The sequence below is a fragment of the Strigops habroptila genome, chromosome 10 (assembly GCF_004027225.2).
Source record: "Strigops habroptila isolate Jane chromosome 10, bStrHab1.2.pri, whole genome shotgun sequence".
Classification (NCBI taxonomy): domain Eukaryota; kingdom Metazoa; phylum Chordata; class Aves; order Psittaciformes; family Psittacidae; genus Strigops; species Strigops habroptila.
In genome coordinates this window covers 34568977-34588102 of record NC_046359.1, presented here as the reverse complement: position 1 = coordinate 34588102, position 19126 = coordinate 34568977, and the positions used below count along the sequence as shown (strand labels likewise).

Sequence of the window (19126 nt, the reverse complement as noted above, 5' to 3'; positions counted from 1 at the left end):
GCTTAGCTCAGAGCATGAGTAGGTTGAGACTGACAGTTAGCAGAGCATGTAAGGCTCAGCCCCCCAGGGACAGTACCACTACTGAAGTGCATTGAGTTGCTGTTACCAGGTGACTCAATTAGCATGGCAGACTGCACAAGATGATGAATTATGAGGAAGTCCTAACTCCTGTTCTGCTGTACTGCATGACCTGACCTGTGGTCCTCCCCTTTGTCCTCACTTACTTCAGTATAAGTAAGTTCTTCATCTTCCCTCCCAGCAGGATGGCCTTGGCTCATTATGTGACATCAGAACAGTGTTTTGCGAGTGGGTAGCATCCATACTATAAAACTGTCAAAGCTGTCAAAACTGTGCTGCTTTGGTACAAACATCTCCCCTATAGGCATCTCTGCAGCCTGCTGTTGCCTCATGCTCAGCTGGAAACAATAAAAGAAAGAAGGACAGAGTGAGGAATGCAATGACTAGTTCTTTAGGTGTGGATATAGATCCATGCCCCAGAATGTGAAAACTACCAGAAGAGAAATGACTCTCTTTCAGGCAAGGATAATACAGAAGCAGTGAAAGGCAGGATGCTTTAGGCCATGACATCCTTGGAACACTTCCTTGGTCTAGCTACCACACCTGCAACACCATGGGTGCCCATCATGAAGTGCATGAGACACAGGAGCTCAGTAGGACAAATCACTGCAGGCAGCTCCTTAACTACACTTTTTACCAGAGCCTGAGAGCAGCAGCAGCTGTGTCAGTGCTGGTGATCTCATTGTATGTAAAGGGGATGTGGACTTCAGCTATGAGACACTGCATTACCCTCAACTGCTCAACAGGCCTGAACTTGCAGGTCTGCTATTGGGAAACTTCATGGGCTGCTGTGGGGGGAAAGTGGCTCTTATGATCATGTAGTGGTGTACTAGAAGAAAACCAGTGCAGAGCTCTTCAGAATTATACAGCACTCCTTGAAGGAAAGCTTGCTAGCCATTTGCACAGCCCTGCTGCTAGCACTAACACTGGTGCTTCTACAGACTGTCCATTGGGGAGGGGACTGCATTATCTGTCACATTAGTCCTTCCAACAGCAACAAGGCAGTGAATTTAACTCAGAGTTGAGTTCAGCCAAATAAAAAGCTTCAGAACCTGGTCTTGCCTGCTGAATCACTGTTTTAAATCCACTTTCCTTGCTCCTGCTCCTTGAAACATGGATACAGGAACAGCTATTGCCTTGAAACTCAGGGGTATAAAGCAGCCCTCCTGGATTGCTAAACTTTGATACCATGGTAATCTGCTAAACTGGCACTGTATAGATTAGCTAATGCTTTTGATGTCTAATGGGAAAGGAGACAGACTTGTGATGTTCCCAGCAAGAGGAATTTCCTATTTTTAGACATGCTGCTGGTTCTCATGGGATGGGCAGGCTGGGAAAGCCTGCCACATCTTTTGCATCTCTACTTTTCCCCTTTCTGCTTTACTGTCTACTCCCTTCCCTGACCATGTGTCACAGGTCTGAGGGTCTTAAAACCTACTACTAGCAAACCATAGGGCCATGAAGAACTTCCCTGTTCCCAGCAGTTAAGAAACTTCAAAGTATCTCTTGGAAACCCTCTGTAAAATTCCCTCAGGTCTTGCTTCATTCCCAAATGAAATCTGGGCAGACTGGGAATGTTGTGCCCAGTGACAGGACAAGGAACAATGTCCATAAACTCAAACAAAAGACGTCTCACCTCAACATGAGGAAGAACTTATTTGTTGAGGGTGGCAGAGTACTGGGACAGGCTGCCCAGGGAGGTTGTGGAGTCTTCCTCTCTGGAGACATTCCAAACCCAGCTGGACACATTCCTGTGTAACCTGCTCTATGTGGCCCTACCTTTGCAGGGTGGTTGGACTAGATGATCTCCAGAAGCCCCTTCCAAACCTAATGATTATGTGATTCTGTAAAGGCAGGAGCATTTTGCTGTGTCAGCAGGTTTTAGTACTGTCTTCTGCCTGGAAACCACATTATTGTTCTGTCTGCCTCCAAAACCAACATGTAACAAGGGCAGCTGGCTCATAAGCTTGATGGTAGAGGCGCCAGTCTCACCACTTTTTCCTATTCCTCTTCAATGGGAGCTGGAAGGTGAGCACTCCCTTTCAAACACCAGCTTCCTTGAGATAAACTCAAGCCAATGCCTGGCAGCAGCCCTTCCTAAACATAAGCACCTCGGCATACTTGACTCTTTCTGCTCCCTGGGCTGGATCCCCTGCAGACAGAAACTGCTGGAGTTCTGCCAGCTTCAACAAAGCTATGTTGATCTAAACCAGATGAGGAACTTGTCCTCTAGCTATTCAATGAAAGGCCATCTGACATGGTCCACAGGACCAGTTTCAGGTTGTCCTGGACATAATTAGTGATGTAGCAAGATCCCACCTACCCTGTACTCTGACCTGTTGTGATTATGTCAGTTGACTGCTAGGTTGTGACAGTCCCCTTATCTTATCTGAAGTGTAGCAGAGCAAATTCCTGGGATGGTAGGATGAGCAGAAGGCGGTTGTGCTCCATCTAGAGTTCTTGCCTCCTGGCAAAAGGGTGGAATGACCACATGCTAGTCACAGTGCCAATGCACAAGCACTTAATTGCACTAAGGGCAGAAAAATTGTCCAGGAAGAACTTGCCCCATGTGCTGAGGCAGTCCTACAAGTAGGTATAGCATGCAAAAGCTTAGAGAATTAAGACTCCCCTTTAGCCTTCTCTGCTTATGAGGAATGTTCCCCCAGTTGTTCCCAGATGTTTGGAGAGGCATTACTGGCTTGGGTCAAAGTGCACCACTGACTTTCCTAGCTTAACAGCTGTGCATCAACATTTCTGGCATTTACTAGACAGAGTAGCTGTGGGAATCGTAGAATTGTTTAGGTTGGAAAAGACCTTTAAGATCATTGAGTCCAACTGTTAACCCAGCACTGCCAAGTCCACCCCTAAACCACGTCCCTAAGCATCTTTTAAATACCTCAGGGATGGCAGCTCCACCACTGCCCTGGGCAGCCTGTCCCAATGCTTGACCATCCCTCTGGTGGAGAAATCTTTCCTAACATCCAATCTAAACCTTCCCTGGCACAACTTGAGGCTACTTCCTCTTGCCCTATTACTTTTTACTTGGGAGAAGAGACTGACACCCACCTTGCTACAACCTCCTGTATTGTAGAGAGTGATAAGGTCTCCCCTCAGCCTCTTTTCCTCCAGGCTAAACAACCCCAGTTACCTCTGTCACTCCTCATAAGACTTGTGCTGTGGAGCCTTCTCCAGCTCTGTTGCCCTCCTTGGGACCAGTGTCTTTGTTGTAGTGAGAGGCCCAGAACTGAACATAGTACTTGACGCGCAGCCTCACCAGTGCTGAGCACAGGCGGATTATATCTTCCTTACTCCTCCTAGCCAAGCCAAGATACTATTGGCATTCTTGGCCACCTGGGCACACTTTTTGCTGAAGGAAGGAATGTTTGCACACCATGTTTTTCAACCTTCTGAAGGCTTGTGCATCTTGCTACTTTTTGTAGACTGCCTGGAAGGAATTTTTATCCCCTAGCAGTGCAGAGAGCCATGTTAAAAAAACTTAATGTGAGTTTTCAACTAACTCTAGCTGTCCTTTATAGCTCTACTGATGCTTCTTTAGCTAAGGTCTCTGTGGTGGAAAATTCCAGTAAAACAAACGAGACCTGGCTCTGTACAATTAAAAGCAAAAAGGAAGTTTCCAAGAACAATTTCAATGCAAAGGAGTCTTATAGAAGTGGGAAAGGCATGAGTCATCAGAAACCTTATGGGACAGAACATCGGAATATGGGAAAGGCTTTAGAACTTGGGGTAGAGCCTGTGCTGTTGAAACTTAATTGTGCATTCTTAATCGGCAGCGTGAATGAGAATTAATCTTCTCCAACCTGAAGGCTGTGATTACTACTCTTGGCTTTCTTCCAGTGAGATGATGCACAGCTACTGGCTTTGTCTAAGGAACCTGCAAGAAATGTGAACTATGCCACTATTACCTTAGAGAGTAATAAGTGACTACAGATGTTAGGTTTTGAGATTTTTCCCCACCGCAGGAGGTCAGCCTGAGATACTCGGAAGTTCAGTAAGACACTCTGTGCTAGTCATCAGATCCATTTAGAGTGTCCAAGATCTCCAGATTCCCCACTGCAATGAGGAACCTGGGTATGAGTGGCTCTTAAGACCAATCCAGTCCTGTGCTAAACCTAGAAGACTGGACAGTGCAAGAAACCTGCCAGGAGGTCAACTGGAAAGAAACCAGATTGATTGCCATGGGAGCCTTGCCTACGGCTCATCAATAAGTCACTGAAAGCAAGTGTTTCTGCAAAGCAGATAGGTATTAATTGACTCTTTCTGATGGAAATCTGTTCCACTGGGAAATATTGGACTGTGACACAGGTACTGCTGACCTTGTCAGCAACCTTCCCTGAAACCATTTACATTCTCTATAGCAGATTATCAATGTCCCTTTGGACTTGACTTGCAAAGTCATGCTGTATCTCTGAGAGGCTTCTACTAGTGTTTCTGTCTACAGCTTGCACAGGTTGAGGTGAAACTCACACAGAAACCCTTTGGTTTTTACTACTCTCATGTGGAAAATAACTGAACTTGGGACTTACCTCTGCTAATTCTCTGTTTTTCTCCAGAAAGGATTCCTGGCGTATCAATGACACTGATGCTCTCTAACACGGGATTCGGTAGCTGGGCACAAACAAACCTGTGTGAAAATAAATGTGCTTAAAATAAAAGCAAAGGCTATTTATGATGTGTTGAGCATCACAGGCAGCATGGGACAAGCCAGGCTTTCATGTCACTTGCAAGTCTTCAGTTTGAGCTTGGAGCTGTTGTTGATTTAAAGAAATGAGAGACAAGCCAAAACTTGGCACTTTCTCTGGCTATTTTGCTGCTTCTGGAACATGGGTCTCAGTCATGATCTAAGACAGGCTCCCAAACTGTGAATTATTTATGAAAATGTGGAAATCCAAATGTTTTCATTTACTTTTTAGATTTTAGCAGAAAGTGGTATTTGTTTTTCTTCACTTAATCATCCCTTTGCAGACTCCTGAACTCAAATAAAACTAGTTTAGAAATAAATCAACAATGTTTTAAGTTTTGTTCTCTTTCAAATCTGGTCTTCAACAGAAAAAGTGTTCTGTTCTTGCACCATGGAAATCCTAAAGCATAGGCAGGATGAGATCTCAAGAAGTTGCTTAGTCTATCCTCCTGCCTCAAGGCAGGATTAATCAGATGTTTGTCTAAAGTGTTCTTCAAATCCATAACAATGCAGACTCACCATTTGCTGGGAGTCTACTACATTATTTAATTATCCTTAGAGCAAACCCTCTTTTTCTTAATGTGTAATCTAAACCTCCCATGCTACAATGCCTTTCAGTCTCAAACACAGCAGATGTGGAAAATGATTTATTTTCCTCTCTTGTCATCATGCTATTGTCATCCTGTCTCCCTTCAGTCTTTCCTCTGAAGAGTGGTGTTTTTTGTGGGTTTCCCCCTCATCTCTTTCAGTTCTCTGTAGCTGCCTTTCCAGCTCATTTCTAAATCCCTGAAGACCCTTGCACCTTTCTTTTCGGTCCTCAAACTGCTTCACATATTTCTTCAGGCATGATGCCCCAATCTGATATGTTGCTCCAGCTGTGACCTTGCGAGCAGTGAACAGAGTGGATGGATTGCTCCTTATCTCTTCCACATGACAGTCCTGTTTATATATCTCAGTAAGATGTTTGCTTTTTTTAACAGCAGTGTGACACTGTTGACTTACATTCAGTTTGTAATTCACTCCTCCCCACTCTGCAGCTCTATTTCTGCATAATCGCTCTTTAGCTAGTTGTTCCCCACCTTGTGTCTATGCAAATCATTGCCTATAAAGAGTAACTTGTGCTTGTTCTTAGTGGGTTGCAGCTCATCTATTTCAGTTGCTGGTAACAGCAAAGGACGATAAAAGCCTATCCATTTATGTGGCTCCTGGTAGCATTTCATGGATAGGCTTTTTGTGATGGCATTCCAGGCAGTTATAAACGTGTGTGTATGTATACATGTATATTAATAGGGTGGTGTGACATCCATGCGTAAAAACATGTTACTGTGGGAGGAAGCAGAACCACAGGATGGGGATTGGCACAAAGATGCAGTCAAGGCAGACAGAGCCCTGCAGCACTTTGAGTGGCCACTTCTGCTGAAGTCCCTGCATCTGTGAACCCCTCCAAGCTATGCTACAACCTCACCCCAATTTTTCTGCTTGTATGACTCCAAGATTCTGACAGGAGTGAATCATTATGGGTTAGACGAATAAGCTATTCGGCTATTTCAGACCACATATTACAGCCTCAGTCCTGTATCTACAGCTTAGCAGGTGGCAACAGGCAGCATTTCTGAATGTGCAACACCTCATGTAGAAGCAGGGGGCTGGCTTGATTCTCCTGCTGAGCGCCAGGCACAGCAGCAGAGAACAAAAGGCTCCAGAGGTCATGTTATTCCCCTGTCCTGCCAGCCCAGGTTTGCTCTCCATTGCTACGGACCAGAGCGTTCTTTACGGTCTAGTATTAAATGGCTCAGGCAAGGGGATTTTCTACCAGTTTCTCTAGGGAAAGTACTCCATGGGAGATTTCAGATATAAGGTCAGAGGCCAGCATGAGTGAGTGCTTTCTGGCTCTGTTGGCAAGGTTAAGCCTGCTGCCTTCCTGCTGTCCAAGCAGAACTGCAGGACCTCAGGGAGCATGACCTAATTCTGTCTGGGGCCATATGAAGGGAAGAATGTGGTGCCAAACTAGACTTCCACTACCTCTACAGGCAGAGCGTGGGGCTGAAAGAGGAACCTGTTAACCATGATGCCTCCTGTTGTTGACAGCGCAAAAGCAGGACTGACTCCACCTTAGCTTCCCAAGACAGTCTTTGGGGGTAGGAGGAATCTTGCAACCAAGCCAATGTGATACGAAAGTAATGGCTGAGATTCCTGATTTTGCTCCAGGCCCCTGGTGCCAACTAAGTCCTCCTGATAATTAGGTGTAACCTGTAATCTCTCTGCTGGGATCCCTCCAGAGCTGGGGTATTGCCAGCAGAGTTGGAGTGAGGAAAACAAGCTCTTCTTACAATAGCCAGGAACCACCTGGGGCAAGGAGAGGCAAACAAGCGACAGGGTACTGCAGAGCTGCTATCCTCTTTTCCGCCCTGGGCAGCTTGTCAGCCCTACCTCTGCCTTTAGCCAGGAAGATATGGGCAGGCACTTCATCTCTTGGGAATGAAGGGAGGGAGGAGACAGGCTCTGAGCAGCACAATTAGCTGCTGTCTCCCAGCCAAATCCTGCCTGTACCACTCTTCCCTTGCTTCCTGGAAGGCAGCAGATCCCAGCCTCTGCCAGGAAAGGGAGTAGCAGCAGAGGCTGGATGCTCACTCCTCCTGCTCCTCCACTTAGCTTCCCCTGGAGCAGCAGGCTCCATACCTCACAGGACACAGTGCTGAGGGCTGCCACCTCTCAGCTGAGACAAGCATGGTCTGTGTGAATGCTATGGCCTTGTGCTGCTCTGTTCCTTTCCACCAGACCCCATAGTCAACTGTTACCTTTAACCATCCCTGGGTGAAGCAAACTTGCCCATGGTTGCTCTCTTATCTCAGTTTAGAGGGGTGGCTCCTGGAGATTATCTCCCTTCTCCAAATTTCCTGCTCACAGCCTTCTAGCTGAGGTCGGTGCCTTAGCATACACATAACAGCAACAAGATATGTGCAAGGCAGAGACATCTTTGCACTGTCTCTTGCCAAGAAGCCAGGCCCACAACAGGAGTTAAGTTTGGTGGCTTGATCCAGTCCAGTGGGTGCACCCTGTCTTACATCTGCTAAATTTCTGGCTCTGAGTCAATTCTTCCATGCACTTAGTTTCCTAATTAGCTGGATATTACCATCTGCATCTTCAGTGCTGTGATGCTCACACTGCTGAGCTGGTCCCCCTTAGAGTGTCTTCCTCTGCCAGTTTAGAAACTGTTACCCCCCCTTTTTCTATCTGTCAGCAGAAAAGGTGCTAATTAGTTGTTGTGGCTAATCCCTGCATTGCAAGCAGGACTGCACTTCTGTTGAATCACTGCTGTCCCTCTGACCTGCTGTCTTCACAGGAGAAGGAATAGGAGGAGAGTAACAAGACCACAGCATGATAAAGTGAACTAGGCTAATGGATGCAGAGATCCCTTGCTGTATTAGGAGCAAACTGCATTCAAGAACCATCAATCAGGCCAGTTCAGGAATGTTTGCTTTTTTTACCTTTCATGTCTGGCCTCCTTTCTCCTAATGTTGCTTCTCCTCTCAGTGGACTGTCTGCCAGCTGTGGCTGTTCCTGGCTATCAGCAGAGCTCCTCTGAATGATGTTCTCTTCATTGCTATCTCTGCACTCCACGCACAAGGCCTGTTATTTTCTCAGGGCAAACCACCTTCCTCTTCTGGTGCAGGGAGGGAACAGTCACCTGACCTAACTGTTGGCCAGATACAGATGTTCTGGGTCCTATAACATATTGAAAAAGTCCCCCTAGTGCCAAACCATGTTCATGTATTTGAATGATGAGCCTGCGTTGTGATCAGAGATTGCCGTCTGAGGCACTGTGAGGTTCTCTGCATAGTAGTGACTCCAGCTAGGTCTCTCCTCTCTCATCAAGCCTCTCCCCAGGCTTCCCTGCAGGCTCCTTCCCTGCCTCGCTGCAGCCTGCAACACTGCTGTGGTCAATGCTGGCTGGAGATGCTGCACTCTCTGGATAGATCCTCTCTAAGCTTGGAAGTTAGAAAAGGAGCCAAAAGCCAGCTTTCCTGGTTGGTTGGCTGAGCAGCTGCCATGTTTGCAATGTCTCCCACACTGTGTTAGCAGGGGAGGTGGTGATGAGGGGTGTAGTCAGTTTGTTCCCATCTGCCTGCTGTAGCACAGCTTGTGCTCATCTAGGATATGGGTGTGTGCTGCTGGCTTCCTGCAAGGCCTACATCCAAAACTCAGGATAGTTGGGCTAGGTCTAGAGAATGGAAAGGTTACATTCGTCATGTTGCAGAGCCACAGTCTAAGCCCCTGCTATGGGTTTTGGTTTTTTACAGGAAAAACATTACAGCTGACATCAGCTTGCACCTAAGGTTATATGTATAAGGCATCAGAATGGAGAGGTCCTAGGTTTGTTCCAAGGGGACATTCAAGCAATGTTTAAAAATTAAAAACGCTAAGATGTGCATTTTGTGCCAATTCCACTTCTCTCCTGACTTCAGAAGCTGTGACTGGTGAGATTGTTCAGTTTCAGGGAACTGAACTGACTGCAGAGTGGAAGAAGCTAGGAATATAAAAGTAAGGTAGAGCGAAGTATACTAAAGAGATTTACCTCTACGCTCCTACAGGATGAGCTTAACAGGCTGTGCTGTAGTTTTGGTTTTGTTTGTTCAAGTAAAATGAAGGTTCATCTCACCCGAATTTGTTAATCTGCAGTGAGTAACTTAGGTGGACCTGGGAGTACTGGAATGGCTTTGAATCAGCTATGCAAATGGGGAAAAAGGAATAGTGTAACACCTTATCCCTTTAAATTGCTAGCTACTGCTCCGTAGGTCCTAGCTTTATTCTCCAGAACAACTACGTTCTTGGGTACTGACCTGTTCAAAAAGGCATTGCCAAAGGCGTTGAGTTTCCTGAAAGGTTTCTTGGGATCCACCACCAACGCGTTCCCAGGAACGATTCCTTCCACATCTCCTTGCATAACTGCTATAAAGGAGTCAGTTGTAGGCTCTGGTCCAATCCTCATCCCTGGGAAATCCTGCTCCAGCAGGTACCTGTAGGTGAAGAAACAGGGTGTGGACATGAGACATGAGCTGCCTAAGTCCTAAATGAGTTGTACTGGGGATTGCAGTGTAATTACGAAGCTCGAGAGTATGGATCCTTCTGAAGCTATTTTTAGCACTGTCACTGAATCGTTTGATAAATGTCTTGGTAGCTTTTCTACTCAGGACCTCCCCATTTAAAGCTTTCTTACTTCAGGTGGATTAAGAAATTGAAATGATTATAGCTGCTGGGAAGAGAGTCTCATCATGTTTGATCATTCTGTGTATTTTAATCCTCAAGACATTTGGAACAGACTTAGCACAGCAAAGTAAAACCAGCAGTTCACTGCAATCACAGAGTTAATCCTCAAACCTTACTGGCCTTCAGTGCCAATATCAATTACTCCACTGCTGCTCATTTCACCCAACTCATCCAACTAATGCGCTTAGCCCCCCATCCAAATCAGCTGCTCATATGCCAGCTTCTCCTGAACTTGACTGTTGAAGACTCAGATCTCCCTTCCTATATACTTCTGCAATGCAGCTATAGGTCTGCATTACGAACTGCTCAAGCATATTGAGCATAAGCATGTGGGTGGCAGAGTATATCCCAATGTTTGTTATCAACCTCAACAGAGCAGTAGACTACAGAATCCCTTATGATTTTCTCAGCCTCTGGCAGCTTCTCTGAAGGTACAGTTTGGCAAATTTCAGGGAATGGTGCTGTAGGACTGTGAATATGATGCTGGCAGCACATCCTGACTTACCCTGCCAAGTTCAGGGTGGGTCAGTGGTGTGCATAGGGACAGTTCCCTTTGGCTCATGAAGGAGCCAAATGCCATCACTGAGGCAGGTCTGTGTTTGTGGGTGCAGAAAGCATCCCACATGCTGGTCCTGTCCTGAAAACTGAGACCACTGTGTGCATATGGCTTGCAAAAGGTAGGCCTCAGTATTGGATGGTGTTGGACTACCCGACCTGGGGATAAGCTCTGGATTGTTACATGAAGAACATAATGATTGCTAGGTTATGAAAGTTCATATTCTACTGTGTTGTTGCTTGTCAACAGTGAGCTGACACTTCTGTTACTTTGACCTAATCTTTAGTAGGTAGAAAGCAGAAAGATACAGAATCGCTGTGATGATAAAGTACATTCAGGGAATGTGGGAAAAGTAAACTGTAGAAGGGCTGAGGGTTTTTCATGATTGAGACCAGTATGTTTATCAACTAGCACTGGTTCACTCAGGTGGGTCTTATCAGAGAGAGCAGATTCCTATGTGAGGGACTACAGGACCACTGGCATGTAGGCTTGTGATAACTTTCTGAGGGTTCCTGTTTTCACCCTCATTTTAACAGAGGTAACCACCATCAGTGCTTAAGAACAACAAAAAATTGTGCTTGTTCAGCAGGGCTATTTATTGACACTATATCAGCAAATGCATCTTCAGTTCCCAATGGGCAAGTCCAAATCAATTGGATCTAGAGGTAAACCAACCAGGACATACTGCAAGTCACTGCTACTTATCTGGCTTGGTACACATTAATGAAGAGAATGCTGGAGTTATTCTTCCTGCAGGCAATGATATCCATAATTCCCCTAGAAGCTGACCACTTCCTTTATTGGATACATTTTATCACGTATTTTTGGAAAACACTTTGGATGAAAGGCAAAAGTCCTGTGCTCACCAGAACATCACCAGAAGTGACTTTTGTTAATGGGAGCAACTCTAACATGAAACAGCAACTGCTTAGCAGTTCCCAAAAAACTGAAATAATCCAGGAAGGAGTCCAGGAAGGGAACAGCACTCTGACGTCCTCCACTAGGGTGGATACATCCTATCTACCCAAATCCTATGCAGGGGTTCCTTGAACTTTCCTACTTTCCTAGGTCATTATTTAACAAAAGCAGAGACCAGCTAACCTGGTATGTGCCACCTCCCTGGCTGGTGATCACAATACACCTTCCTGGCAGCCACAGTAACTTTTCTCTAGCTTGAAGCAGCAGAGAACAAGGAGGAGCCACTTTTCTCCCACCAAGGGCTCTGTAGACTATCATATGAATGTTCTTGGCTCCATTCCCCGGAAGGCTCTTTACACTGAGACAGCTATTTGCTAGGTTAGAAGGCACTTGGCCAGACTCTGGAAACTAAACTCATTTCTCCTAGATGGCAATTAAGAAATGTTAGCCCCTGATAGACATCGCTGCAATGCTAGTCACTGCTATTGGCTTTCCCCTGCTCCTGCTTTTGGTCTGACATAACATATTTAAGAGTGATACACAGATGGGCATTCACTGAATCCACAGAAATAAGTCTGTGTTCTTCTCTTCCAAATACTAGAGAGGAAACAGGTTGTGGTAACAATTTTCAGATGCAACAAGTGGAGAGCTTTTAGGAAACACCCCTTACTCCCAATTCCAGGTCACAGCCTTGCCATAACAATAACCTGCTTGTTTTCCTACAGGTTTGAGATGCACATGTAACATGACAGCTGTTGAGCAACAGGACAAAAAACCCTGGGGGGGTTGTTTCTCGGAAGCTTTTCTATAAATGACAAAGTCTAAGCGAAAGTCCTGCATATAATAGCAGCACTCCTCCTCCAGGAAGGCTGCTTGAGAGAATTTTATCACAGCTCCACTTAGGTATGTTTCAAAGTATTTCTGTGGTTATTTTTTCTTGTACAAGATTTAAAAACAAAACAAAAACCAAAAGCACTCATACAGAAGTAGCTACAAGCCACTATTAATTGACTTAATGTGCAACAAGTGGTATGAAATCAGAGAGATGAAGATCTGCACTGCCTAGTATCATAGCATCTATTTTAAGTAAGGCTTCTCTGGGAGACTTGGGTACATTGTGCAGCAGGGTGTCTGCAGCACAAGAATCTCATTGTACACAGGACAAATACAAGGGGATTTATTGACACTGTCTGAGGTGGGGGGGAAGGCACTTCTGCTAGGCAGTGACACAGTCTGCCTCTGCTAGCAGAGGCAAGCTAGAGAACACATGCCATTGTCACATTTGCGGGGATTTCTGGGAGAGAAAAGCAAACAGTATCTGTGGAAAACACCCATGAACAGCAAGCAATTTCCCCTCCCAGGGCAGCATGCCTTACTCTGAGCTGCTGAACACCTTCAAGGGCCTGCGGGAGTGACCTCAGCCCAGCTGGGGAAGCCTGCAGAGACTGCCAGCCAAGAGGTGAATTTTTCTTTTCTTGATTAATGACCAATCTGCTTTTTGAAGTGTGTGGACTTAGTTAGTATGTAACCAGGAACATCACACTGTTTTCCCCATTTCGGGCCTGTCCCTGATCCTGGTGAGGGACAAGGGCAGGAAAGCTGCAGTGGCAGCATGGCTTAGGGTACCTGAGGTGGGTTTGGAGCAGCACAGGAGCCAGGGGAGGAGATCCCTGGCTCTCTGGGCAGGAATGCCACAGGATGTGGGGGAAGGGGCTGCCTGCCTGTGATGAGTCATGCAGGAACCATGCAGGATGCTGCTGTGTGTGGTGGCAGAGGTGATGCGGAGTGGGAAAGGGAAGAAGGGCAGAGCAGGAGGAAATGGTGACAACTGCCTGGTGCAGGCAGAGATGAAAGGTTCAGGGCCACATGGGGAGGTCACACCAGAGCTCTGCATATAGCCTGTAACAAACAGTCTGGAGAGGCCAGGACGTGTAAATGATTAGCTGGAGCAGGAAGGGGTGGCTACACCAGAAAAGCAAGCCATGTTGACAGCTAGTAGGGCTCTGGCAGGCTTGTTTATTTTATTAGCAGGATAGCTGGACAGAAGCCAGGATTATTTTTAGAAAAGACCACAGAATCTCAGTTAATTAGGAGACTAATGTTCTGTCCTGCACTCCCACCCTCTTACAGGAAACATAAAAAGCAATAACATTATAAAGGCAGGCTCCAGTGACATCCTGCTACGGCTGTCAGATACTCTCAGGTAGGTTGCCATGTCCTCCCCATCATGGTCTTTCAGACCCTGGCACTGCAGAAAAGCCTCAGCCAAACATATGCTGAGGAAAGAAATGGGAGTGAGCAAGAAGAGAGGATAAAGCAAGAATGGAAAAGCTGCAGTTAATGACAATACATCTTTCACATAGCAAAATAAGGCTCAGTTCTCTGTGTCCCTGAAAGCAGGGAAGAACAACAGCCTGGTTCCACTGAAAAGAAGCTGTGCTCTGGCCTTGCCCCACTGGCTTTCTCCCACACAACTCACCTTCTTCCCACCTCGGCCTCTAGGAATGTTTCTCACTGCTGACCTTGACTGCCTTTTTTCTGCCATCAGTTCCCTACAAGAGAGCAGCCTCACTGCAACATGCCGCAGCTTTGGTGCTTCAAAGCCTTGCATCTCTTCCTTGTTTCACCTCAGATTCCCCAAGAACAAGGAAAGATGTTTGGGAGACAAACCCGCCTCAGGTAGGTGACTAAGATCCTTTACCAGTGAACTGGGCTTGAGTTCATTCTACACAAGTGCTTAGTGACACTAAGTCATTTTCCTGAATTGCATTGCTGTACAAGCAGGATGCAATGTAAGAGTGGAATGGGTACATAAGGATAATACTAATTATCCCCCATCCTGACAAGATTATGGAAGAGATGTCCAGTGGCTGCTTCTTGCTTCACTCTATTGCCCAGACATAATGGTGGTCTCCCCTCCCACTTCCTCCCCCAGTACCCTTTAACTCCTCCCTGCTCTGTTTTAGCTCCCACTCGCCTTCCCACAATAACTCTGGATACTAATCTGGTGCTTACCCCAGTTCTCTAGTGACCAGTGCCTGCAAGTTCACACTGAAAGCCTATCACAAGCAGTATTCAGTTTTCTGGCACCTCCTGCCTTTGGTCAGTTGGGAACACAGTGAAGGAACAACCCTCACATGCCTCCTACTGTTAGAGGCCCTGGGGTTCTCCAGGAGTTCTCAACTTTCACCTTCTTATGCATTATTTTACACAGAAGGCAGCTCTGCCTTCCTGTAAGGCAAGGTCAGGTCCATTTTGCACTCCTGTGAAGTGGAAGCTCTTGGTCACTTCTGCTTGACCATAGTCTCTGGGTAGGCTCATCCCAGCGCTGTGCACAGAGAAGGCTGAGAGGACACAAGCATGAAGGAAATGCAGTGGTCAGAGCAACTCAGATAAGCTTGCTGACAGCAGAGCAAAGGGGTTGGGGGCCATGCCACATGAGTGGGATGCCTGCAACATGCCTCAGACACCTGAACTTCTTGCAGAAGGCTCTCAGGCTTATAGGAAAAAAAGGGCTCTACTGAACAGAGAGGGGCAAAGGCAGGAAGTCTCTGCTAACAAGAGCATGCAGGTGAGACTGCAGGGAAATGCTGATGCTGGCAATCCAGGCAGATGCATTAGGAAGAGATGCTCTAGCTGCACAGCCAGCAACCTCAGGAATGGATGTTCAGCAACCTCCTTGTGTTCGGGTGAAGTTCTGCTCTGAGTGTCAGTAACCCAGAGGACAGAAAGCACCTATCGAATAGGTTTGGTACCAAGTCACAGAAGAAAGATCTGGGGTGGAACCAGATAGCTATGCTAGCTAGCCTCTCTCATGCCTCTTTACCATCTACCTGACTTGCTCACATGAAAAAAGCCTTTTTACTCTTAAACTTTGTTTGCCAGGTGTGTGACAAGGTAGCAAAAATGCATTCTTTTCTTGGCTCCTGGCTGGAACATTAAGCAGCAGGAATATTACAGCACACAGCGCCCTGTGCCCCCCTGCATTTCTCAAGGTCACTCCCTAACAGGTACAGTCAATTTGATTCACCTCCCTCTACTCTCCACAGCTCCCTCCTCCACCAAGAAATACTGGCAGCACAAACGGCTGGCTGCTTGTGGCTTGTGTCCAGATTGACACTGGGGTAATTCCACAGATTTCAACACAACCACACCAGAGAAAGGCTGGAATTTAATGCTAAGCTTATGAATCACATAGGAAACACAGACAGTGCAGCTTCAGCTATGATCCCAAGAGAAAAGCTGCTGCAAGTTCAACTAGCAGCATGGCTGAACAGAGATCCCTGCAACCAAGTCTGGCTGGAAAAGTTTAACCCTCTCTTCCACAGCTTCACATTAAACCTGCTGCTGGCAGCTGCCCTTTCTTTACAGTCAGGAATGAACTTACTGCTCCCAGCATCTCAGCAGCGCGAAGACAGAGTTAAAACACAGCTTACTGTTGGAGCCCTGGAGATGGGCAGGTCTCTCTTGCGCACACATGCTACTCAAACTAGGTTCTGCACATTGCCTCTGGGCATGGTGCAGAGGCAGGCAGACACAAGAGACCATTTCCTACGTGCCATAGGCCGTCCCACCACCCAAAAGCTGAAAACAATGGCTGCCAGAGGGGGGTTACCCTGGCCCGAGCAGTCTCAGGGATACCCTGCACCAGGCTTCCCAGAGCCTTTGCACTTTGAACGGACAAGGGGGCCCCAAGTGACTCACTTGCCCTGCCTGCATTCCTACCCCACATTTGCCACATCCGTGTTCCATGGGACATCTCACACAACCCCGTCCTAGCGAAGAAACACTCCCAGAGTTTGAGTAGAGGGGAAAGCCGTTGTTAGGACCGGGGGGCACAAAGGGAGGAATAGAAGGGTCGGGGTGTAGCACGGGTAGCAGAGCAGCCCCACCACGGCCCATCGGCGCTAAAGGTGTGCCAGGAGAGAGGGAGTCAGGCAGTGGGGATTTACCTGATGAAGGTGGTCTTCCCAGTGGAGTACTGCCCCACGAGGAGCACCATGGGCTTGTTGTCGAAGTCGGCATCCTCCAGCGCAGGTGAGTGGAACTCATGGAACTTGTAGTGCTCTTCCAGAGGGAGCAGCTTGGTTTTGTAGAGCTTCTTCAGGCCCTCGCTGACCGTCTGGAACACCTCGGGATCCTTCCTCCGGCGGTCATCGGTGCCCAACCAGCTGAACATCTTGGGGCCGCCTGAAGCCAGCTCCGCAGCGACCACCAATGCTGGGCCGGGGGGCGGCGGGCCTGGGGCGGGGGGCGGAAAGAGCTGCCGCTGGCTGGGCTGGCTGCGGGGCGGGCTATCCCCGCATGCCCGCTCCGCCCGGGAGCGGAGGGGTGACCCGGCAGGCCTCGCTCCCTTCCAACGCCCACCCTCGAGGGCCGCCTTCCGTTACGCGACCCGCACACGGGCGCTCTCCGCCAGGGACCGATGGCCGCGGGAGGCTAAACGCGCCGCTGCTCCTCGCAGCCTCGGCTGAGCCGCGCACGCCGCCTTCCCTTCGCGCCGCCGGCTCCCGGCGTGGGCATGCCGCGGAGGCGGGGCGGGCGGCGGCGGCAGCGCCCTCCGAGCGCGGCGGGCGGCGGTTAAGAGCTGCCCTGCAGGAAATGGGCCGGCGCCGGAAGCCGGCGGGTCCTGGCAGGCGCCGCCCGTTCTCCCCGGTGGGTGAAGCCGCGCTGGGCGGCGCCATCTTGAGGCGGGAGCGCCTCCTGGGGGCCGAGACGGGGGGTTGCAGCCCGGCCGCCATTTTATTCCCTTTTCTCACCTCCCTGTAAAATAAACCCCTTCTTGTGCAAATTTGACAGGGATTGCGCTGGTTTTGAACGCCGCCACCTCAAACTGGGACCCTAGTCCTTCCCCAACCCCCTTCCCCAATGACTCGGCTGTGCTGCTGCTGCACCTCGCTTCTCAGGTGCTCGCAGAGATGAGGCTGGCTGTGCCCAGAGGAGTTCACCATTTAAGCAGATGAGACAGGCAAATTAGCTGCTGCCTGCGCTCCTTTATTCCTCCAGCAATTAGTGCTGACAGGACAGCTGCCGAGCGAAGGCTGCAGCGCTGGGGCCAAAGCCTGAATGGGTTTTGCAGCAGTGGCCCACAGCGTGTCCCCAGGGCCGGCCATCAGCCATAACACCCTGCTGCTGGGCTCTCCTCTTCACCACTGAGCATCTGGGACAGAGCAGGGAGTTTTTCCTATAACATCTCCAAACGGCTTTTTCCCTCGAGTTGCTCCAGCAGGGATGCAAGATGTGGCAAGAAGCAGTGTTGGAAGCAGTCCCACCGTGTGGCAGGCGCCTGCCCTTTCCCAGCTGTTTGCAGACGGGAGGAGCCCGGCCTTGCGTAAGCAGAGGTGAATTAAATGCGGTTGTTTCTCATGGATTTGGGGGGACATCCAGAGATGAATGCATCCCTATGTGCCTGGATACAATCCAGGTCCCTTTCTGTGCATCTGGTTGCTGCCATTTTTCTGGCTATTCCTGTTCCTATGTGTTCTGTGGTACAGCCTGACCCGTGAGGTGCAAGCGATGGCTCCAGGGACTGGTTTTCTGGAGGAGAATTGCAAGCTGACTGTATTTGCTGAAGGTCAGGCTTCTCTGCTTTCCTGCCAGTGCCTAAAGCTGGTCTGAAAGTGGGATTAATGTTTTGAAACCTCCCGAAGACTCATTTCCCTCTTTTCTTTAGTTTTACAAGTTGAGATTTTTGGCTTTTAAGAATGTAATGACTCCTTTTCCAGTGAAAACTCCTGAAAATGAAAGACCCCATAGAAATCAATGTGTTTTGGCAAGTATTCCTCATTTTGTAGGAAAAAATCACTTTCATCTTCTAGCTAGTTTTGCCATTTAAGGACTGCACTGCTCCAATGCCATTCTGGTATTTCTACAGCTATATATGGAGTCTCTTTGGTGCTTACTTGTGATATCCTCAGAGCTGAGGAAAGGTCAGGCCAGGAAGCCTTTGATTGTAAATCTCCCCAGGCCACCTTGATGCTCTTCCTGAGCACAATGAATGGGGGAGGAAAGCAAGGTTTCTGGTGTGCAAGCTGTAGGAGCTGACTGCTACAGGTACGCGAGAGCCACGCTTGTCCCGTGTTTAAAAGACGAGGGTATATGTTAATCGTTAAGTTGTGCTAATCATAAATACGCATACCAAATGGCCAGAAGAATGGTTCCATGCCCTGTCTGAAGAGAGTCCCTTTCCTTTGGATTCTTTATCACCAGGGCAGATCACAACCAAGCTTGATAGTTTTTATAGACTTTCTTTAGGTGTCTCACAAACATTGCACAATTTGATTTCTTTTTCAGTCTGTTTTCTTAGCTGTTTCTCTTTGGAAGGCGGCTGACTTCCTCAAGGAGACTCTTTTTACCTTGAAGTGCAGAGCTTGTCAAAAACAATAGGAAGTAAAATGAGGAAAGGAAGTTTAGAGTATAATGAGGTTTTTCTTTTTGCCAGAATCTGAACTGAAAATTTCAACCTGTTTTCATTGATTATTCCTTTTCGTTTGTGAAACAGGGATGTTTTAATGGATGCTTTTCTGTTGCACAGGTTGGTCTCACGGTGCAATCTTTAGACAATTTTAAAATATAAATAATTAACATTTAAAAAAATTTGAAAGCAG

The 19126-nt window shown here is 47.8% G+C and overlaps 1 protein-coding gene across 1 annotated transcript in view; it reads right to left on the bottom strand.

The window, feature by feature from the left end:
• The window catches only part of EHD3 (EH domain containing 3), a 30175-nt gene extending 13025 nt beyond the window's left edge, over positions 1-17150 (bottom strand). Inside the window, exons 1-3 of the mRNA XM_030498972.1 lie at positions 16472-17150; positions 9619-9795; positions 4623-4720 (exon numbers count right to left, since the gene is read on the bottom strand). Coding sequence (XP_030354832.1) covers positions 4623-4720; positions 9619-9795; positions 16472-16698 — 502 coding nt within the window. The 5' untranslated portion in view covers positions 16699-17150. The remainder of the gene's footprint in view (positions 1-4622; positions 4721-9618; positions 9796-16471) is intronic.
• Between the last annotated feature and the right edge of the window lie 1976 nt (positions 17151-19126).